General features: G+C 39.1%; 1 protein-coding gene across 5 annotated transcripts in view; it reads left to right on the forward strand.

Moving 5' to 3' along the window:
• The window catches only part of ACSS3 (acyl-CoA synthetase short chain family member 3), a 106,306-nt gene that overhangs the window by 13,650 nt on the left and 69,039 nt on the right, over positions 1 to 23,617 (forward strand). Inside the window, exons 2-7 of one of the 5 annotated variants that reach the window (XM_068400856.1) lie at positions 2,168 to 2,266; positions 3,794 to 3,987; positions 9,134 to 9,268; positions 9,567 to 9,707; positions 12,089 to 12,169; positions 12,254 to 12,349. In XM_068400856.1, the coding sequence (XP_068256957.1) occupies positions 3,820 to 3,987; positions 9,134 to 9,268; positions 9,567 to 9,707; positions 12,089 to 12,169; positions 12,254 to 12,349 (621 nt within the window). In that variant the 5' untranslated portion in view covers positions 2,168 to 2,266; positions 3,794 to 3,819. Of the gene's footprint in view, positions 1 to 2,167; positions 2,267 to 3,793; positions 3,988 to 9,133; positions 9,269 to 9,566; positions 9,708 to 11,463; positions 11,717 to 12,088; positions 12,170 to 12,253; positions 12,350 to 23,617 lie in introns of those variants that run through there. The other 4 variants (XM_068400854.1, XM_068400853.1, XM_068400857.1 and 1 more) reach the window with 4 other exon arrangements.

Raw genomic sequence — 23,617 nt, forward strand, 5'->3', positions numbered from 1 at the left:
GGCTGAGTAAAAACAAAGCCATGCTCACTGTGGGCTTGCATTTGATGGAAGTGTAATTTAAGCCCAGATCTTCAAAGCTGAAAGCCTGCTTGAGTTTCTTATTATATCACTTGGTCTTGAGTGATTTCATTACTGAAGTGTCAAATATATTAAAGTGATAGAGCAATCTTAGACTTGAAGAAAATCGGAGAAATAGCATGCTGGTAGGAAAATAGCAACTGTAAAATCCTGAGTGATAAAGTACACTGTCTTAATGTAAACCATAAATGACAATACACTGTAACAGAGTGGAAGGTTTCATGGCTTTTAACGTTTAATGAAATGTCTCTACTCACTCTTCCCCCCCCCCTTTTAGAAAGAGTGATTGCTTGAGTGTTTCAGGCTTTCCGCATCAATCTTAAGGGCAATGTAAACCTGCTTTATGAGGTTCCCTAGTCTTCCAAATAGTTGCAGATAGAGACAGTGTTTTATTATGTATTATGTAGTCCAAATGCTCCCTGGCTGTCAGAAGGATGAGGAAAGGGGCACACAGGAAAATCATAGATACCTATGTGTTGTATTGAGTTGTTGTCTTCGGTGACATTAAACTCCACAGAGTAGGGAGGTTAAGTGCAGACCAGTGATTACTGGGTTTGCATGGAAGACATGTGGTTCCTGTGTGCAGCATGCTACACATATTCTGCTGTAAGTACAATTTACCTATGATAGGTTTAAGTAAAAAAGACAAGTACATGCAGATCTCTTCACTGCCTCCTTCCTACAGCCAAGTACCGAAGTATGTATACTCCCAGCTTGTATACATGCACTGGGAGTCTTCTATTACAAAATTACTAATTATGTTCTTTAAAGGATGCCTTTTTCCTTTAGCAGGCAAACATTGCCTTTTTCATCATCATTAATAATTATAAAATAATAATAATAATAATGATAATAATACTCATCCATTGTGTTTAACTACTTATTTCCTACTATCCACACTTACACTGGCTATAAAATTATTCATTAAATATTGTTTTCATTGCCTCTGGCCTTTTTGTCAACACTCTGCTTGAGACTCTCGCAAGCGGCAAAGATAAGGATTAGTTTTCTCAGTTCTTTGAGACAAGGTGATATTAGCTCTGTGTTACAATGATTTTGCAGATTTTAATGTTTTACCTTTGAAAGTAGAGTTGTTATCCTTACTTACAATTGCTTTCACCAATCCTGTCTAGAAATGACTGTAAGTGCCGGTAGTATGGCCATAAATTCTAGTTGTGTACATGCCCAGGCCTTGTTGATTTTTGTTGGGTTTTGATGGTGTATATCAGTTTCATAAAGTATTGATAGGTATTAATAGGTCTAGAATTAAAGATATTTTCTTTTGATATCAATAACATTTAATATGAGAGGTCTGTTACAAATAAATCATATACCTTAGTTTGTGTGAGTTTTCATCTTCGTATGGTGATGACTTTGCCTTATGAACATATTCTCTCTTGTGGCTGAAAAGAACAGCAGGAATTTATGCAATGTTTATGAAAGATGGAAGCTATGCTGTTATCTTCTGATGCAATCAGGCGTGCTTGGGACGTCTATGTTTCCATTTTCTTAAATCCTCAGGCTGAAGTGTAGAAATATGCATAGTTTGATTGTGGATAAGCTGTGTATTTAATGCAAACACAGGTTGGATGCTTCTGGATGTTACTGTCTCAGGCTGCTGAAAGTCTGAGCATGTGTTCCCACTGAAGAGAGAAGCAGTGAGTAATGTTGTATTATCCTCTTCAGTACATGTATCAGACAGGCTTCTAGGGTTGGTTGTAATTGCCCCAAGTTTTCTTGAATATGACCATAAAAGAAAGAGCCTAATGCCTACAAATCTTGGAAAGTAACAGTGGTACTAGAATTTGAAATATTAAACTGGAATAAGCTAATATTTTAAATAGAGAAAACTCAAATTTGATGAATAATGTAGATGAAAGTAAAACATTTCAAAGAAAATCTACCCTCCTGCCTAGCTCATCCTTGAAAAAGAGGGTCCTTCCCTCCTGTCCTGCTTGCACAATGTGTATTATTGGCATAGGCTGCTCCCATTGCTTGCATTATTTGCTGGGTCACTGAAAACATCTCTTACAGGCAGCATCCCCCTGCTGCTCACAGGAGTTTTGTCTCCCCTTTCTTTTCTCTCCAGTCTGATAGTACCTGAAGAAGAGAGTCTTTCACGAGACTAAATTTACTTGAAACCTTATCTGTGTGATATAATGAATAAATAAGGAATAATGCAGTACAGGTAAGATGTGAGGAATTCATATGTGAGTAGATTCATGTTACATTGATAGTGAATGAAATCAGAATGTTTAAACTTCTTGTGTTTATTGTAGTATTTTGTAGTGAATGGTAACCTTTAAAGAAGAGTTTTACTGTTGTAGGTAAGAAGAGTTCTCCTGTAAGACAAAGCAGCTTCTTTGTTCTGAACTTAGATATATATATATGTCTTCAGATATCCCAAGAACTTCCTAGAGGATTTAACTTTGTAGTCTTATCACTAATCTAAAACTATTGCAAGCAAAAACTCCTGTTCTTGTTACCTCTGACTGGTGTGTAACCATGCAGTATTCCAGCTCACGACTTCCTGGGATGTTTCTACTTCCATCCTGTTTCCTATTAGCTTTAGTCTACTTTGTTTTTTCTTAGTCTACAGTTTTTTCTGTTAACCTATTACCCTGTGTTTTATGCACAGTTACATGCCCTTCTACCTCTATTACTTATACACCTCTACACTCTGATGTCTAATTGCAAAATTTAAAGGCAGTGAGCAGGTTTAGATACCAAGTGTTACACACTTGTATCCAATGTCAGCCTCTGGAACTTGTATCCAGTGTCAGCCTCTGGAACTTGAGAAACCTCTGACAGCTGAGTTCATTCAGTTGCTTTTGGGGAATTAGTAATTTGCTTTTCCTTCAGAAGTTGCCACATTTCCATGCCGCAACAAGCAGGTCAGGACAAGTGCACAGTGTTGTTACAGGCTCCCACACTCACTCCAACAGAACTTACTATGTGGTAGATTGTCTGTCCTGGTGTAATGAAATATTCAATACTCGTTTTGTGACAGAATACTATACACTGTTGAGGTAATAAATATTTTCTCAGGGTGATACAGATGGCTGACATTTGTGCTGATCTATCACATTTTTTGAGTTCCAGAGTTTTGCTGCCATGCATAGTCTGTCTTCAGGCTTCTGCATACTAAAAATGAAAATCTGAAAGTGAGAGGAAAAATGATTTCTTAAGTCTAAATGTATTTTTCTTAATTTGTATTTACATTTGGTTCAGGGGATAAGATTTCTTGTCTCGGGTTCTGAGAAGTTTGCAACACTGTAGTAGAGCAAATATTACTACATATTGATTTATGTTTCAAACTTAGCTAGTTAGGACAGAATTTGCATTATGAAATGCCCTGTTTACGTCCCTTCTTAAAAGCTAAAATTGAGAAATATAAGCAGTTATCTGGATAAAAGAAATAATGGTTTAAAATTTTGCAAAACATTGCTGTTGATTTTTTTCTCCAATATCTAAAATAATTAGCTTCAGTCAATTCTCATTTTACCAAAAAAAGAGAGCTGTATTACACTGTTTTTTGCAAAAAGGAAATTGTCCTAAATTTATTGAACCTGGATTGCATCGTTCATCTACTTTCTGTATCATCCTGGCTTGTCTCCTTAATGTCCTGTGTCTGTTGATTGTGTGAAAGTTTTGTTTTTTACGGCGCAACAGCAGATCCGGAAAAACAACTAATATGTTGTGAATGTTTTGTCAGTACAGGTCTCCAAGTTAGCTGATGTCATGGTCAGACATGGTGTGAAGAAAGGAGATCGTGTGGTCATCTACATGCCCATGATTCCACAGACGGTGTACTGTATGCTGGCTTGTGCAAGAATAGGAGCCATCCATAGCCTCATTTTTGGTGGATTTGCATCTAAAGAGCTTTCTGTTCGCATTGACCATGCAAAGGTAATTTGGATTTGGAACAACAAACACTGTTGCATTAGTTATTCGTATAAATCAATGTCAAAAACCTTTTTATTTTCCAGAGAGGATAGCGTTTCTCTTTGTGTGGCATACAGTCTCAGTTTGTTTATGATACCTAACATTGAAATGTGAACAAAGTACTACATCTGTGCTGAGGGTGATACTTTCATAGCAGATATTGAGATACAAATTTGAACCTCTTTGAAAAAAGCATGAGTTTAACACACTGCTGTCTGTTTAGAGCATACTTTCTTCTCCCATTTGTCAATCTTCGTCTACGAAGTTTCACCTAAAATTGACTCTTCACCCAGCATTTTCCTCAAGTGTATGAGGAAAATGCTGCCAGCCCTAAATGACTTCATTGGTTTACTTGATGATTATACATACTAGGTAGTACGTTTTTCAGCTATATAGCTACTTCATCTAATTTGTACATGAATCAAGGCAGCTAGGGAACCAGTTGTCTTAAGCGAATGACTCTGCAGAGAACATAATTAATAGAGGTGAAAGGCTTCCAAGTTTGGCACAAGTTGAACTTGTTTATGAAGCATTATGAAAATGCAAATAGTACTTTAATAACCTACTTAGTAACTTATATGTGCATATTAGTAGCTTGTGTATGCATTAGTTTCAAGCCAGCTAACAATGTTTGTCCTGGAAGTTTCTGTTCTTGTTTTCTACCAGTGAACAAGACAAAAGTCTTTTTCATCTTGATCAGTCACCTGGATCGTTCAGACCATCTGTTGTAGCCATCTATCACTGAATGACATTCATTAGGCGTATAAGCCAAAACATTATGCAGGGTAAAGTCCACAGGATTTCTGGAACTTTTACTTAGATTTTTGTGTACAGAAGTGCTTTTCGGATCCCCAAGGCTTGAATTTTATGAATATTTGTAAATAGAAAGTTGAATGCATTCCCTCTCCTCCCTATTGATGTTTTAACAAAGCCAAAGTTAATAAAACAGCTGAAATGGTTTGTTGGAATTGTGAAAAAGAGCTGGGGGGAGATTTAATGACTGCTCCATAGTTTTCCTTGTCTTTCTTCCCTCTCCCTCACTTTTTCAACGAGCTGTAAAAATTGATTTTAACTCATAGAAGCTTTTGGTTAGGGAAAAATAATGCAGGAGAAAAAATGATAGACTTTTAAAATGGAAGTTGCTACAATATGAATCATCCAGCATGTTTACTTTTAGAATGTTTTGCAAATATTAACTAATTAATCCCAATGAACTTTCTCTGAGGAAGAAAGGGAGATAGCACAGTAACCATAATCCTTGCTTCATACATTAAATAGAAAACAGAGAAAGTTTAAGTAGTTTACCCAAGGTCACATTGAGCAACTCTTTTGCATGGTTCGCTATAGAATTACTGGCTGCAGGCCACGGGTTAAATCCTAATCTACATTGCCTTTTTCTTTTTTCTTCAAAAGACACATATAAATATTTTGGATTATTTTTGGTCCATCTGATGTGTAATGAAAGTGTAAGTAAAGAGGAGAAGCACATCCTCAATCTAAATTTCAAAACATGCCCCAATTTTGCAATGCTGTAAAGCTTTCTAGATAAGTGAATTGCACACTACTGAGATTATTTTAAGATATGTATATAAGTAGCTGAGATAGATGGTAGTCTGCTGAACTCAGAAGTTAATTGAAGCAGTCTCAAAAAAACCCTAACCTTTCTGTTAGGCTTTTATGTGAATTGGTTTAGATGCTGCTAGAAGACCTAATGTTGGTAAGATTACTTAGCAAGAGTTAAAGATGTGGAATGGAAAGTTGACTGTGAGATGCTCTTGTGGAAGAAAGGTCAAACTTCACATTTCATTGAAAGATATAAGTGAAGGAAACAACAAGCACTGTCTAGTGACTGTGAAAAGGTACATATACTTTACCAGCTTACCTTAATTTATCTTGAATTTTAAATAGGTCTGGGAATGCTGCAAAGTCCTTCAGCTGATAATTTTTACTGTTGTCAGATATTAGCGATTACAGACATTCTGTGGTGAATTGTGATGAAGTGATACAGAGCGTGAGAACAGGCGTTCCTTGTCGTCTTTCCTTTCACCTAGATCTGGGAATATATAGTTTGCAATATTGAAACAATAGATACTTTTGAAGGACATTAACTGTATTTTGTGAAATTAACATGACATATTTAAGCACTTTATCTTAGTAAACTAAGAAAACTGAGGATACTTAAGAACAATGTGCTTATATGCCTATTTGATAGGGTAGTTGCTATGCCTTCAACAACCAAATTTTCTCATGTTTTTTTGAATCACAATAATTACGTTGCCATTTCGGAGGGCTTTTTAGATTTTAAGTCCAAACTCTGCAAAATAGAATGCAAGTAATGGAGGTTTTCAGACGTGATTTTTGAAAATGCTTTACTAAAGCAGTATTATGATTTGCAAGTGAACAACAATTCTTTGAAATACAAAATGTATGAGACACCCAAGTTATTCAAAACTATCTGTTACTATGTTCCACTGAGGTCAGAAATACTGTATTGCTCACTTATTTACAGTTGACATATTTGGATATTTTAATAAGATTTCCTTGAAAAAATGAGCTAATGTTTTGTACTAGTTTATTGTGAATAAGACATAGTTGCTGCGCACAGGTATGGCTATGAATGGTTACCCCTACTTCTCATCATAAGATGATCCAACCTTTTGAGTGATTAGACAGCAGGCTCAGCTGCTGATACTTCAGATGCACAGTTGCCTCATAATAGTTGCAGTCCTGTCTTGTCTTCTCCTGAAGCACTGTTTATTTTTGGAATATGTATTGTAGATTAGAAGGCAGCATCTTGCATTTTATTTTTAACTACTTGTATAGTGTGATTCAGGTCTCTTTCTTTAGAACACTGTATAATGTCTGGAATAACTAAATGTGCATGGCAATCTGATGTGGATCATCTAACCATAAAGTCACAGCAGTACCAGCAGGTGCAGCAGAACTATATAATGACTGCATAAGCACTGGTTTTCTTTCAGATGTGTGTCACTTTTTTTAAGGAGGAGGGAGGAACAACAAAAATGCAGTAAGTTTGAGCATTGGCTTGTGATCAGATGTGTGACTGGGGCACGAAGAAGGAGGAGCTTTGTGTATTCAATAGTGAGGACCTGTGTGCTGGATCTCACTGTAAACCTCTTCGTGACACTCCTAACATTTTGTGCCCCAAAGCTGGTTGGTTTTCAGTTTGGGCATTTTGCAGCTTTATTAGTTGGCCCAATAAAATGTATTTATTGCTTTTTCTAAACTTTGCCTTGTGTGCCATTAGAGACTATAGAAGAATTTGTAGGTGGTGTCTTTACGACAGAATAAAATCATTGGTCCGGTACTATTGGGCCTTGCTTTATCGCATTTCTACTTCATATTTTTTTTGCTACAGCTCACTATCATTGGCATTCCTTCTGCAGCAAACCTTTGAACTTTCCTGGTTTTCCTTCAAACTTGTTATATTTCTGTCTAATCTTACCATGTAGGACTGCATGGAGCCACAGAAGAGGTGGGAAATGGGTGTATAAAAGCAATATGGGAGCGGAGATGCAGGGGAAGTAATGTCAGTAGGCAGAGAGAGGCAAAACACTAGAAAACAGCAGTTAAAGCCAGTAACGGACCTTTGGTTTGCCCAGAGTGATCTATGATGCTTCCAAGTAGCAACGCTCACTTGGGAAATACATCACCTTAGCCAATTTAGTATTGGTTATTTTTAAACTTCCTTACTGCAGACAAAGCAGCTGATGAGCAGAGGCGGCACCATTTACAAATGACTGTAAACCTGGTGTTGACAACAGTCTTTCATCTTAACAATTGAATAGAACTGCGTTAATATCTCACATTAACTACAGTCTAATTTCAGATGAGTTTTCAGTTTAACTGCATTGTATTTTATCATCTTTTACTAAAATCAGTGAATCCCAAAAGAGAAAGATGACGAATGCTGAAATTTTAAAGCTCATCCGAAATCTTTATTTTCAATACAAACTAATTAGCAAACATCCCTGAATGGCAGATTTGGACAGGAAACATTTTATTATTGCACAAGAAGGCAATTTAATCTGTGCTTTCTGTGCTGAGTTTAATGCAGCCTTAACTGTGGCATTGTGGTTTGTGCCTACTTAATGAGATTTATGCTAATGCATACAATTAGTAAACTAGCTTGATCAGACTGAGGGACATATGCTAAATATACTTCTAAAACTCCGAAAGCAAGGAGATTGAAGGCTTACTCTTCTCCAGTTAAAACGTGTTCTAACACGTAGTTTCTTTGGTGTTACCTTCTATTTCCTGAAATACAAGAAATAAAAATACTGATCTTGGGACCTAAGTCAAAATAGTTTGTATCTATAGTTGACTTAGAAAATCTTACATAAAACCTGAGGTTAATTTAATGACAAAGATGCTGAATCCACATTTGGAAATAGAAATTACTCTTAAAAAACCCACAGAACTGTAGAAATCTGATTTTTAGTGGTTTTACATCCTGAATCCTGCAACCATCACTTGAAAGACTCTAGCTTTACTTCCCTCATGTGCCTTATGACTTTAGCTTATTCTCTTCCTGTGTTTCTAGTTCCCTGTCATCTCTTGTTTGCTTTCTTTTTCCTCTTACCCTTATTTTCCCTCCTGTGCCATTTAATTGCAGGCTGGAAAAGAACCAGCAAAGTGCTACAGCTAGTTTTGCAATACGCCATTGAGTGCAAGCAGATAATTAGAAAGTGGGCTAAACAGGACAGATAATTGTTGACATCGCTGTACCACTTTTCCTTAATGGAGGGGCTAAGATGGAGATGGGTTTTTGTCTCTGTTCATAATTTTTGTGCAACTTACAAGAACTTAATATTGTTGATTTCTTACTCAAATTTGGTTGAAAGTGGTGAAGAGTGTCAGAATTTATTAGTGTGCTCCTGAACAAAAAACCAGATGCGGGGACAGCAAGATCACACAAGCTTGATTTGCTTAGAAAACTGATCTAAACCCCCGTTTCTAATTATGTGAAGATAAATTTTGTACATTGAGCATCATTAATCAAATAATTTAATGCAAAACGTGTTATCAGGTTACATAAATAAAATATATTGCAAATGTATATCTTAACAATATAACTTCTTTATTGTAGCCCAAACTTATTGTAACAGCAAGTTTTGGAGTAGAACCAAAAAGGAAAGTGGAATACATATCCCTCTTAGAAGGAGCACTGGCAAGCGTACAGAGAAAACCTGATAAAGTTCTCATTTACAAGCGACCTAATTTGGTGGGTGTACAGTTGTTGTGCCTTTATGTTAACTTTCAGGTGTGTATGTAGTGCATGTGCCTTTTCTCTTTTACAAGTAAAATTTTTGGTGTATCTGTTGTAGTTTATTTTTGAGTTTTATAGGGGAACTTTATATGCATAAGATTTAAACAGTAAATAGAACTAATGCAGCAGAGAGATTAGTGTACAGAAAATTGAATAGTACTGTACAGAAAATTGAATAGTACATGGTTTTTGACCCACTTTCATTTACTCCATCTGTTTTTCTTTCGACACTTTTCTGTTTTTCAATGGGCAGGGCCATGTTCCTCTTGTCCCAGGTCGCGACCTTGACTGGGAAGAAGAGCTTGCAAAAGCACAGTATTACAAATGTGTCTCCGTTCCCTCAGACCATCCACTATATATTCTGTATACATCTGGAACAACAGGCTTGCCCAAGGTAAAGGACTGTCTGTAGTTTAAATGTCTGTGACCAACCTACTTGCAGTTCCACTTGAGAAAATATTTAATTAAAAAGGCTGAAAATGTTTGCCAGAGCTTAGTGCTGTAAATGATAAGCATTGCTAGAAATGGTTTAATCTCATTTATTCACATTTAGGAATAAATCATGTTTGTTCATTTAAATAGAAGTAATATAAAGATAAACTGCATTTACTTCAAAATGTTTGTACAGTATAAACTTTTGAGGACAGCAGAATGTCTTTTATCCATTAATATCTTCAGATAAGCATAGTATAGTCACTTAATGGTAAGATTAGTTAATATATCACTTGTGGGATAACATTTATTGCTGAATAGCCTTTGCTTACTCATTATTTACATATTAGCTAATCTTCCCATAGATAAGATGTACTGAATGACGTTACAGATTAAATGGTATTAAGCATGTTCTGAAGGCTTGTGCTACTGAACAGTTCTGAGAACATAATTCCCATGAAAATGAAAGTTTGGACTGAGTAATTGAAAACTAACATAGGGCGTTCTTTGAAAATGTTTGCTTTCAAATGTCAATTAGTCTTAATGATCTGTTTTTAAAAGATCTTATTTTAAAAGCAAACTCTTGAGTGTTTGCTTGGTATTTATAATTCTCTTTTAAAGTTTAGAGGACAAGCTGAGTATAATTTTCTGGCGGTGGTCTTACCACCACAATTTCAGAGACAGTATCACAAATCTTTGGATATGGCAGTGCTTAGACTACTACTAGAAAATTATTTAATGATGTGACCTGTAAAGTTCAGAATCTATGAGGAGGTAAGGGAAAACAAACATCAATTTTGCTGAGAAAAAAGTCTGCTTTTGCCTTGAATATGGGCACTTTAAAGCAACATATGTATCTGAATTATTTAATTATATTGTCAAAAGGTCCAAGATAAGATCCTTTGTTACAACAGGCATTTTCCTGTTAATTCAAAATATAGTTAATTCAAAAACTGTCTGTTAACTGTCTGTAACTTTTCTGTTAATTCAAAATATAGTATCTCAGAGATAAAAGTTCTCAGAAGTTTGCTTCACTGTGTTGGCTCTCCAGAGGAAAATATAGACACCTTGGTGAATGAATCACCTTTGTAAGAGGGAGATTGTCAGCTAGCACTAAGCTACAATGAATAACTTAATGAATAAAATACCTTTTTTATTAATTTAAGGAACTTGCTTTTAAATGGTCGTGCAAGTAAAATTACTTGGTTATGACTTGCATAACAAAACTTTTGTTAATCTTGGAGCAGGGACTAAGTTAGAAGCTGAGACTAACAGGCAGTCTGCTTTCTGAAATTTGTGAAGTGTTAGTTAACCATTCTCTGCTGTGACAATCTCCATTTTAATGAGCTAATAAGTCTCTACAGTCCCTCGTTTCTTGGATGAGGCCTGAAAGTGCCTGTTACATTCTGCTAACTACACAGAATGTACTGTGCCTAGCACAGACAGATAGCTGTATTGTAATGTCTGCACTGTAGATATTTGTTTGGTCTGATGAATTTCACCTGAATTTTAGTTCAGGACTTCAAGACATAGTTTACTTAATTCTTTCTTCTAGAAACAATGTACTAGAAGATGATAAAAATATATTGAACATACAAGTATTACAAGGTATTTCAAAATGTTTCATATTAACAGTGTTCCAGAGCCAGTTTTTGGCTTGCCAAGGTGCATGATGCCATTGATACTCTCTCGTTCTAATTTTCAAATCCCTCTTTTAGACTAAGACTGGGATGTATACTTCAGCCTGGATATTAAACCTTTCAAAAATAGACATCTGGTTTAAGCCAATTTTCTGACATCTTTAAAAAGAGTCAGTGCAGAAAGAAGAGTACATTTCAGGGAGTAATTCGCCCTGGTTATTTTAAGGATCAGCTGCTCCAGAGGTGCTCCTCTTTTCCAGTGATGATACAGAAAGACTAGGCAATGAATTTAAAACATGCCTAGCATTTAGATGGCCACAGTTTAAGTGAGGTAAATACTCAGTTTCTTATTTTTTTCAGCATATGTTGACTAAATATTTGTGTATCTGATTTTAATGAGAGAATTTGAGTCTTTGTTAGTTATCTTCTGAAAACTATTGTCATCTAGGGCTCAGGTTGGGTTTTTATGTTAATTTCATTTTATGTTTGTTTATTTGTTTGTTTGCTTTCCAAAATTACTTCTTCAGTGGGAATGCTAGCACAAGCATGTACTTGTTGGAATGGATCCTTTACTTAAGTGAGGAGTATTGGAATTAGACAACTTTAAGTCTGTTGCTGATAAAAAAAAACCAAAATTCCATTGAAGAAAGGAATATCATTGCGTCCTTCAAATGATCTTAAATATTCAAATTTTCTCATTTAGGGTGTTATTAGACCAACAGGTGGCTATGCAGTTATGCTGAACTGGACAATGTCAGCTGTATATGGACTCAAACCTGGTGAGGTAATTCTGTTTAAATGTCGTGTAAATGTTTTTGAACTCCTCTTAAAAACTCCCCATTATATTTATGTTTTTATTTCATTTTAGGTGTGGTGGGCAGCTTCTGATTTAGGCTGGGTTGTTGGTCATTCCTACATTTGCTATGGGCCGCTCCTTCATGGAAATACTACAGTTTTGTATGAGGTATGATCCATTCTAAAAAGCCAGGCTTTGAAAAGGTACCATCTCCTCCCCTTGGTGATCCTGATGATTCTGTTTATGCCTGTCCATTCTTCATGCTGTATATATTTAAATTGTGTGTATGTTTTCAGTGTTTATACTCTCCAGTCTATTACAGTAATTCTTAAGGAAAACTTACTTCACTGTCCTTCAAACTTGTCTACTTCATCTGTATCACTGGTGATGGTCAGCGGGGCAAGGTACACTGAAACAACAAACTTAGAAATGGCAGATGGTGGAGTGTACCACCTTCACCTACAGGCCGTTAGACTACCTTTATTGTGGATGTAGGAGAGGATGCTTTGTTTTGTGGGACTAGAGATGGCGGATTCTTACTGGATCTGAGTTTGAGGCAATTGGGAGCTCTGCGGTTGGAGCAAGAACTCTTAAGGAGACTTGTCTCTTCTTTCCTCCCCCTACCACTCAAGGCACCTGAAGCCATGACTCAGATGACATTCAGGGCTTGATCCTTCTCCTTGGGGGTGAAACTCAGTGGGATGGAGAGGAGACTAGTCCAGTTAGAGTGGCCTGCTGCATCCTAACGTTTGTGTGCAAAAAAGCAATCATGCTGCCTTACGTTGTTATTTTTTTCAGAAGTTACTGTTGATTCTCTAATCACCAGGCAAGAACCTGTTGCTTGAACCATCTTCTTTATTTTTCAGGGAGTGAATCCTGTATCCATCAGTGACAGTGAAAGACATTGTAAAAGCACAAACATTGTTAGCTCTTAAGCATGCTAAGACTTGGTTTCCTGCATTCACTTGACATTAGGAATTCTGGGTATATCCCAGCTTTCCCAGCACTGTGCAGAGTGAAGCCCACATAGTAATTGTTCTGTCTTTTTCAGTGGTCCCAGAGGCAGAAGTTCTTTTAGCTTTGCCATTGTGGCGTGCTGATTACCTTTGTGATTTGTAATGGTAATTAGAAATGTATGAACCATGAAAGGAAATCTAGTGGTAACTCATGGCAGAGCATACAAGAACTGCAAAAGTATAGTGAATGTACTGGATACGGACGGCATGAAAAAGCATATGAAACAAGCTTTGATGACATTGTGAATATAGAAGTTGTTAGAGCACCATCTGTAACTTAGGCTCCTGCACAAAACTCCAGCCACACTGTCTCTTCCTCTCCTCAAATGCAGTGTATAAAGGACCTCCCTAGTGGTGGTAGTGTTGCTGGTACTTTTGGCCACATGTCAGATCCTGTCCCTGCCCTGCAATCAGCTGCTTGTACAACAAATATTATTCAGGATGATACCATTTCTCTGAATATACAGTGGTTAAGGTAGTGGTTGTTAGCAGTATATTGTATCTTCTTCTGCCCCAAGGCACACTCAGGAAAGGTCATATAGGGAAGGGCACTGCAGACTGGGGTAAGGCATAGTTGGGCTAGCCAGATTTACCCAAAACATTTGATTGAATGCAGCAAGGGAGCGTGTGAATTACACAAATGTGGAGGAGGGGAAAACTGAGGACAGAGAGAAGTATTGGGAATCAGTTCCTTTTTAATCATTGCATGACATTTGCCAGATTGAAAGACATTGATATTCAGGGGTATTCCTCCTGTCCCACTCCAGGCACTCCTGAATGCTTAGTGGGTTGATTGTAGTAAGGGGAAAACCGGGGGAGGCGCGCTCGCGGGTGCTGGGGAACAGTCCGGAGTAAACTACACGATCTCAATGTGAGTATGGAAGCTTCTCGTTTATTAACAAAGAAAGAAGTGGTTATATAGACTATGCATATGTTAATCACGCGCCCCGATCGCACTTGTGATTGGTCCATAGATTTACATATCCAGAGCCGTGACCGCCCGCCCCCTCCCGGATGTAGTTTTGCTTCCCGCGAAGCAGGCACCACGGGGTTCTTTGTTCTGCACCGTGCAAGGGGAGTCCAAGGTCGCTAGCTCTGGGCTTAACCCTTGCTCAAAGCCTGGGTTGCTCAGACTGCTCAGTGGCACAAGATCGTGCCCCTTCTCACTTAACCAAACCTCTACAGTTCCCCCTTCTTGTTTGTGAGCAAGCCAGGCCTGATTCACAAGTTTCCTTAACGCTTTCTGCAAACAAGAAAATAAACATGGTAACATCAACAAGATAACTGCAATCACAAGAACTCCTGTAAGAACGATTTTTACCAGTTCCATCACCCATCCGATTTCTCGGGGAGGTGTGGTTTTACTGATCGGCTCGGCACCCAAAGTGGTCCCTGGTCAGTGGCCACGCACATATATCCCCGGCCACTAAGGATCACTAGCACCGGTCCTTTCCACTCCCCTGTAGCAGGTTCCCGATAAATCACCTGTAACTGAGGTATAATGGTGTTGTTATTAAATTTCAACTGCTGGTGATGTACAACAACCGGTGGTTCTTCTCGGTCCCCTGTTAAACACAGAAAATTCAAAGTAAACAACACTTTATGCAACCGCGATGTTGGATCAGTATCTACCTCCTTCTGTCTCCTTAAATATTCCTTTATGGTTCTATGGGTGCGTTCGATGATCCCTTGACCTGTCGGGGAGTGTGGTATACCAGTAACATGTTTCACTCCCCAGCGTGTTAAAAATACACGAAACTTTTGGCTGGTGTATGCCGGCCCATTATCTGTTTTGATCTGTTCTGGCACCCCATAATGGCAAAACATGCCAACAAATGTTTACAAACCTGTTGCGCCTTTTCTCCGGACATTGCAGATGCCCAGATTAACCTCGAGAAAGTATCTACTGTGACATGTACATATTTTTGTCTCCCAAACTCTGGAATATGTGTTACATCCATCTGCCATAGCTCAAGTGCTGCCAAACCCTTCGGGTTTACACCAATACCAATGTCTCGTCCCTGAGCCCCACACCTCGGACATGCTTGAGCAATAGATTTTGCCTCATTTTCTGTTATTCCAAATTGTCTCTGTATTCCTTTTGCATTTTGATGGAAATGCTCATGACTTTGTCTGGCTTGTTGAAATTTGTCTAAAGGAGGAGTATGGCAAGCAGGACTAACCAGGGAGTCTGCCACCTGATTGCCCTTACCCAAACCAAGATCCCATTGATGACTCCGCACATGTATTATGCAACAAGGCGCACTGCGTTGTCGCATAATAGACCGTAATTGCAAGAATAACTGCCCAAGGCGGGGATTTTGTGTGTTTCGGAGCAATGCCTCCTCCAAGCGTGGGATGACACCTGCTACGTACATAGAATCTGTGACTATATTTATAGCCCCATCCAGCCAATTTGTCAAGGCCCAGCCTACGGCAGATAGTTCCAGAGTCTGTAAGGTATCATCGGTCTGACCATACAGCATGTGGTGTACCCAATTCCCTTTTCCTGCCACACACACACCTCTTTGTGCTGTTTCTTTCCCGCATCTGTATAGACCGTTAACCCTTCCACTATTGGTGTTTTCTGTACTTTAGATTTTTCTATCCATTGATTTTTCTGTAATATCTGCCATAATTTACCTTTCGGTTGCTGTGAATGGACTCTTCCTTCGTACCCCAAAAACGCCTCCTTGAGTGGGTCGAGAATTACGGAACCACCATTCTAGGTCTACAGCATTAACAGGAATACTAATATCCGCTGGATCCAGTCCCGTTAATTCTATAATCCTAGATCTACCCTTTCTCACTAGTTCCCCTATGGCTTCTGGTCTAGTCTGTATGCTTGTCTTTGGTTGTACACTAAGGAATACCCATTCCAACACTCAAAAAGCTTCATCTTTATCGTGGCATTTGTAGTGGCATTGGTTGTAGCCCTGGGGGAGTTCCCCCTTTTTGTTTTGCCACTGACAAATGACACCACAAACCATATTTTCACTGTTAATTACAAGCAGAGACACAAGTAGTTCACGAATGCGTCGCGAAGACCATGCAGTTTGTAATTTGGCGATGATTGACCGCAACGCGCTTTGTTGAGTCTCAGACAGCTGTATGGTGTCAGCAGGGTGTGATCGTCGCAGCAGTTCGGTGAGGGGGGCAATCTCGGTGTTCGAGATACCGACACAGTTACGGACCCACTGAATATCTCCGAGAAGTGTTTGTACATCCTTCAGGTTCTTCAAATCTGTATGTAGCTCCACCTTTTGAGGTCGGATTTGAGCATCCAAAATTGTCCATCCTAAGTATTTCCAGGGATCAGTTCGTTGAATCTTTTCTGGTGCAATCACGAGACCTTTCTCCGCCAACGTTGTTGTTAGTTTGTGGAGACTTTCTTCTGAAAAAGGATCGGCCTGGCATAACAAAATATCATCCATATAATGATAGATGATAGTCTGTGGCCATAGCTGGCGCAATGGTTTCAGTGCCCATGCCACATAAAGCTGACATAACGTAGGTGAATTTTTCATGCCCTGCGGTAGAACTACCCACTCATACCTCTGAGCTGGTTCTGCTTTGTTGATAACAGGAATAGAAAAGGCAAACCTCATGGTGTCCTGAGGATGTAAGGATATGGTGAAAAAACAGTCCTTCAAGTCTACAATCAATATATGCCAGCCTGCTGGTAACATGTTAGGTGACGGAATACCTGGTTGCAATGCTCCCATTGCTTGCATTTGCTCATTAATTTTCCGTAAATCATGTAATAATCTCCACTTTCCACTTTTCTTAGGGATGACAAAAATGGGTGTATTCCAAGGACTAACTGAGGGTTTGATATGTCCTGCTTTTAACTGTTCCTCCACTAGTCCCTTAGTAATCTGCATTCCCTTTTCAGTCATAGGCCACCTCAAAGCAGTTGTAACATTAGGTTGGTCAATTTAAATACTGTGTCTCCCTGTTGGATATACACACAATCTTTACACCCAAACATTAATGCATAGAAAGCAACAAGGCATTGTTGAATAAATCAGCAAAAAGTTAATTACTGCAGCTTAGGCCCTATAACCAATCGCACATGATTAAACTTACTTCCCACATTCACATCCACAGTACTCCTCCACCATTTAACATCTCAACCAAAACCTTACACATGTGAAACATTCACTAACAGGCAAAAAAAGTACTAAACCTGTATATTTGGTATTGCTACAGCGTCTGATTTTACTCCATAGTGGGTAACTGCAGCTTTTTTTTTGTTAAAGAATTTTCCAATCACGTGATTCTCACACCGGGAATCGAACCCGGGCCGTCGGGGTGAAAACCGACAAACCTAGCGGATAGACCACTTTCGCAACGGCGCTCGGCAATCTTGATTGACAGGGCGAAGGCGGGAGGGGCGGGTACTCCGGCGGCGCGGAGGGGAGGGGCCGGCCCCCCCTCTCCGGACGCGGCTGAGCAGGGTGAGGGGCTGACCACCCCTCCCCCTCCTGTTTCCACTCCCTTTGCCACGCGGTCCAAGGAGCGCCACGTGGTTCTTTGTTTGCAACCTCCTCTAAATTCTTGCTGCGCCATTTCTCCCGGGAGTTCGCCGCTTCTACTGCCATACGGATCTCAGTGATAGGTAGTTTTTTCGTCGCTGACATGCCCTTAACTGCCGGTAACCCGAAGAAACGAGCCAGAACCCCAGGTTTTTCTGTTTTAGCGGGGGGGTTGGGCTCCGGTGGCGCCGGCCGCATCTCAGCAGCCGCGCAGGCGACCTCTCTTTCTGCCCTCATAGTTTTTAAAATCTCTATCACGTTTTGCCAGAGTCCACGCACCTCCTTAATTTCTTTTTCCTCGGGGTCCCTCTCAACAGTCTTTTCCCACATAATGTCTCCCACTTCTCTCCATTCCTCCACAGAAAATACAAGCGCTGTGTCTTTAAAATGTCCCCAGCGCTGGCCCAACTTTATCAGCTTAATTAGCTGTTTCTCCGCTGTCTCGCTTCCTCTCTTAGAGAAGATACCTGCAAGCAGCGTGGCTGCAGCCTCTATCTCCATGGCTGCCCCTTTTCCAGTGTCTGCTCTGTCCTTAATTGAACCCGAACAGCACCTGAACTCTGGGAGCTGAGTGGCCAACTCTTCCAGTGTCTGCTCTGCCCTATTTGACCCGAACAGCACCGCTCCCAGCCGTCTTTTTCCCAACACCTCCTTTTCGCTGCTTACCGCAGTCTCGGAGAGAGCACGCCGAAGGGAACCATCCTCTGCTACCAGTTGTAGTAAGGGGAAAACCGGGGGAGGCGCGCTTGCAGGTGCTGGGGAACGGTCTGGAGTAAACTTCACGATCTCAATGTGAGTATGGAAGCTTCTCGTTTATTAACAAAGAAAGCAGTGGTTATATAGACTATGCATATGTTAATCACGCGCCCCGATCGCACTTGTGATTGGTCCATAGGTTTACATATTCAGAGCCGTGACCGCCCCCCCCCTCCCGGATGTAGTTTTGCTTCCCGCGAAGCAGGCACCACGGGGTTCTTTGTTCTGCACCGTGCAAGGGGAGTCCAAGGTCGCTAGCTCTGGGCTTAACCCTTGCTCAAAGCCTGGGTTGCTCAGACTGCTCAGTGGCACAAGATCGTGCCCCTTCTCACTTAACCAAACCTCTACAGGTTGATGACTGTCTTCAGTGAAGGAGCAGACAAAGTCCTGACACAGGAGCATTGCTGGATGCCCCGTCTATAACAAAGAGAGGGGAGACCTATGCATACGGGTGCTGCAGAAGCTGTACTCAGTGTTTCAGTCTGAAGGAAGCTTTCAAAGTTGTCCTCAGAAATGGTTCAGACTAAAAGCGATACCCTGAATTTGGAAGGTATTGGAAACATTTGCACAGTGTCTGTCCCACATAGCCCAGTGCCTTTCAGATGACCAAATTTAGATTGCGGTTCCATTATGTATTCAGTAGAAGCACAATTAAATTAGGCCTGTGCTGCACTGTTGTCAGTGTACCCTATGGTGTGGGGTGCAAGGGCATGCAGCATCTCTCATCATGCTCATTGGCATTGAGAACATAATGATCCTGTCCCTTGGCAAGAAGGCACTGGCCTATGTTTTGTTTCTGTGACCAGAGATACGGAAGATAAGGAATATAGAAACTTTATGGTTGAGCGTACTGGCTATGTGTGAACTGCCATGCTACTGTCATCTGCATGAAACAGGTGAAAAGGACAGCATGCCACTCCCTCCAAGAGAAGTCCCTTTAGTCAAGGGAGCAAAGATCTGTAGGATAGTTTTCCATCAGAAAAACTTTGAACTGCATTATTGGTCCAGTGAACAAGGCAAAGTCTAGTCTAAAATAAGCCTCAAATAACATCTAATCGAAGAGGTAAAAAGTGTTGGCATTAAATGGTTTGATCTGCTGATCTGCTCTAATTCACCTTGCTACTTGCTATGTAAACAAAGTCTATGACACCATATGTGCTCGGATTCATGTTTCCTGTTATTATTTCACATGATACTAAGTTTATTTCTACCAGTGCATGTAGTAGGAAGAAGATTGGTAATCTCTCATACAGCAGGTTGTGACTAGGTGACAGCAGTGTATATTGCTTTGTGCAAAATCCTGTTATTTACCTTTTTTATAACAGAAAAATGTAAAATAAGAAACAAAATGCAATATTTAAAAGCAAAGCAAATCTTGAGGTCTTAAAAATGTGTTTTGGAATTTGTTTTTGTCTTTGTGGTTAACTTTTAACTTTGTGGTTAACTTCTGAAAGTGTTAACTTTTCCTTCTGTTCTTGGAAAGACTGTGGATAGTGTGTTAAGTTATTCTATGAAATAGAAAATGAGCTTTTGTCAGGATGTTTTTCTTCCACATAATTTTGTGAGCTGTAAGACCTGAGGCAAATAACTTCATTTTTTAGCTTCTAGGCATTGGATTGATTTTTCAGTAGTCTCTCAGAAAAGCAGGTTTGCAAAACAAGTGTTTTTTATTAAATATTACAGTCCACAAAATTACAAAAACAAGCACAAGGTTTTTTTTTTCCCCCTAAACGGCTGAGATAGAGATGTTCACGTGCCTTAATGCTCCCAGCCAATGACTGCAGCAACTGAGAAAACTTAAACAAATGGTTAGTCTTGTGACCTCATTAATGTTTATAAATATGTAAAGGGCAAGTGTCATGAGGATGGTGCCAGGCTCTTCTCAGTGACATCCCTTCACAGGACAAGGGGCAATGGGTGCAAGCTGGAACACAGGAGGTTCCACTTAAATATGAGGAAAAACTTCTTTACGGTGAGGGTGACCGAACACTGGAACAGGCTGCCCAGAGAGGTTGTGGAGTCTCCTTCTCTGGAGACATTCAAAACCCGCCTGGACACGTTCCTGTGTGATATGGTCTAGGTAATCCTGCTCCGTCAGGGGGATTGGACTGGATGATCTTTCGAGGTCCCTTCCAATCCCTAACATTCTGTGATTCTGTGATTCTGTCCAGATGTTTACTGACTTGCTTACTGTCAGTGCTGAGCATCAAAGCTTGCAATGAATGAATTATTGAAATACACGATGCAGAGAATATCTACAGTGCAACTATGGCAATAAAAATCAGCCATTCATTTGAGTATTGCTTATGCTTAGCTCTTTTTTGAAGAGTCTCCGATGCGGTAATCTGGTGGAATCCACTTGCTTCTGTGAATTTACAAACCAGCTCACTGTGGAACTTCTGAAAGCTTTTGAGTCAATGACAAGTGTCAGCTTGCTGATTGCAGGAGTGACGCTTGGTTCTTAGTGCGCATACGAATTCTGAAGGATGTTAGGAAGCAAGGTTATTTCTAGGATGTTGCAAATTAAAAGTAATTGAGTAGTTTTTTTAAAAAAGGAGGAAGGAGTTTATTTAAAAACAGTAGGGCAAAGTCCTAGGAAAAGAAAAAAAGGCAGAATTCAAGAGGAACAGGTAAATGAAATAATGTGTTAAACTCATGAGGTAGACTCTCTTGCAGAAAGGATTACTTGGTAACTTAATATGTCTTTATGTGGGAAAAGAGTACAGTAAGTTTCCCACAATTCGTATGTTCAAATATATATATATATCTGCATTTGTATAGGTATATGTATGTATTTGAACCTTTTATGTAGGACAAATATGGATACATCTGTGAGAACTCCTGAAGGTTCATTAAATAATTTGGGCATTGATTTTAATATCTTGATTTAAGTCATTTAGGCTCAGTTAACTGCTTATGAAAGAAAGAGATCACTGCAATGTTCTGTTTGCTGCCTATCAAAAGATCGTTTTTTCCTGTGAAGCAGAGAAAGTCTGAACTGTTTTCTGCATTATTGTGGTGACAGAAGAGACCACTGTGAACAAGAGAAACAAGATTTGGCTATGAAAAATTAACTGAAGTATATATGGCTTTGCATACTGAAGTATTCAGTGTGTGTTTTTCATCTGCCTTTTCCTGAGGTGAAAGGGTGAGGAAGAACAGTCTGTGTGCTGCACTTAAATCTCACAAGACTCCATTTGTCCCTCTCCTGTCAGATGGTAACAATCTTTGCTGTTACGTCTTTATAGTATGTAAAGACCTTGTGACATCTTTGCAAATTCAGTATCCTTAAGCAAAAAAACCCTGTTACTTATTTTGACCTTGTTCTGTTTGGAAGTGAAGGCTTAAAAGGATGTGTGGACATCACTGTAAGCTATATGTAATTAAGTAAACATACTGTCCTTCAATCTTGAATCTACTTTCCCAACAACTTAAATTATTTGTATAGGTAATCAGAGTTAGTAAATACGTTGAAGATTTATGAAGCAGAAATATACTCTAGGAAAAGAGTATCTATTCTTTGCTGATTCTATAGCTGATGACATTTTTTGTTAGATAGTATGGATCAATATGTGATGTTAATTTTCTGGTATATGATCTCCACACAAGCTAGAAATCTTTACTTTCTTATTTTGCTTGAATTTACCCACACAGAATAGACCTTCTGGGCAAAGTGAAAAGATAGACAAGCACAGTACAGGCCTGCGCCTTCTCAGGTCAACTGTTACGTAGATCACTAACTCTGCAGTATATAATAGTCCTCCAGTTAGGATCACTTCTGATTTTGCAGTACATGATGTAGTAAATTGTTGACTGTTTAGGCTAAAGACTTTGTAGACCGAATTCTTATTTGTGTATGTAGGAGTGTGAGAAATCTTGGCATATGCTGCTAAGAGCTGGTCCTTGCAGTGTCAGTGTGTGTCATACATATGCATTCCCATATGCAGATGGGAGTTCATAAAGGTAAGCCTACATGCTATGTAAATATGCCTATATAGATACTAATATCTTTTTTTTCCCCCTCTTGTATGACTCTTACATTTTTAAGTGTATTTAATCATCCACAGTTTTCAGTTGATTTATTCAACTGTTCTATTCACTAGTCAAAAAGTATTGCTTTGATTTTTTTTCTTTTATATTTTAGAATCCTTCTTTATGAATAATAAGTACTTCTTTTAAGCTCCTTTGCATTTTAATCAAGAAGTTTTGGAGGCAGTGAACACAAAACATACCTCATCGGAGTGTATCGACACTAAATGTGTGAGCTGAAATTTGGAGAAGAAAGAAATTGAGCTCTTTCCTATGCTGATTTTATAACTTGCACAATTTACGTAATGCTGGGTAGTTTTCACACCCTGACTCCACCTTTATTTCATTTCCAGATGCTCAGTATAGTTCTGGTATGCAATTTTGGGGGCTTCAGTGGCTTCAGGTTGTCTACGAATAATTAAGCAGAGAACTCCAGTTATAAATGACTTTCACTAGAAAAATAGAAATAAAATAGTAAAAAAGAAAGAAATAATTTTTATTCCTTTTCAAGTTTAATTCTGTTACAGAAGAGTTCCATTTTCTAGTTTGTCTGGAAAAACGCCAGTGATTTCCCACTAAATTAGTAGAATTTTAAGGCTGGGGACCACTGTGGTTGACTTCTCTGATATTCTGAATGACAAGGAGCAAAAACTTCACCCGGTAGCAGAAATGCACATTTATAGAATCACATATCACATTAGCTTGAGTATTAAATTACTATAGTCTAATTAATGTTTAAACACCTAATAGGTGTTAATTAGATTCTTCATTCCAAAGGGATTAACTTGTCACCGCCATGCTAGTTAAGTAGAAGAGGAAAGCGGTGTGAGAAAAATGTCAGTTTCTCAAAGATAAGGAAAAGACTTCGGTAGTTTTATAGTAGCTATTTTTGACCACTGATACACTGGGCCTCATTAAAATTGTTGCATGAATTTGGCAGAAGAGAATCACTAAAATAAATACTGCAATGAAGAGGTTTTCATTCTAGCAGGTGTAGAGTAAGACAAGAAGGAGCGGGGAGGAAAGTGATGCATTCCTTCAGCAGTCTCTGTTACAAGGTCATCTTACAGTGAAGTTTTATCTCTGTGTGAATCAAG

Source organism: Nyctibius grandis, chromosome 5 (assembly GCF_013368605.1).
Source record: "Nyctibius grandis isolate bNycGra1 chromosome 5, bNycGra1.pri, whole genome shotgun sequence".
Taxonomy (NCBI): domain Eukaryota; kingdom Metazoa; phylum Chordata; class Aves; order Nyctibiiformes; family Nyctibiidae; genus Nyctibius; species Nyctibius grandis.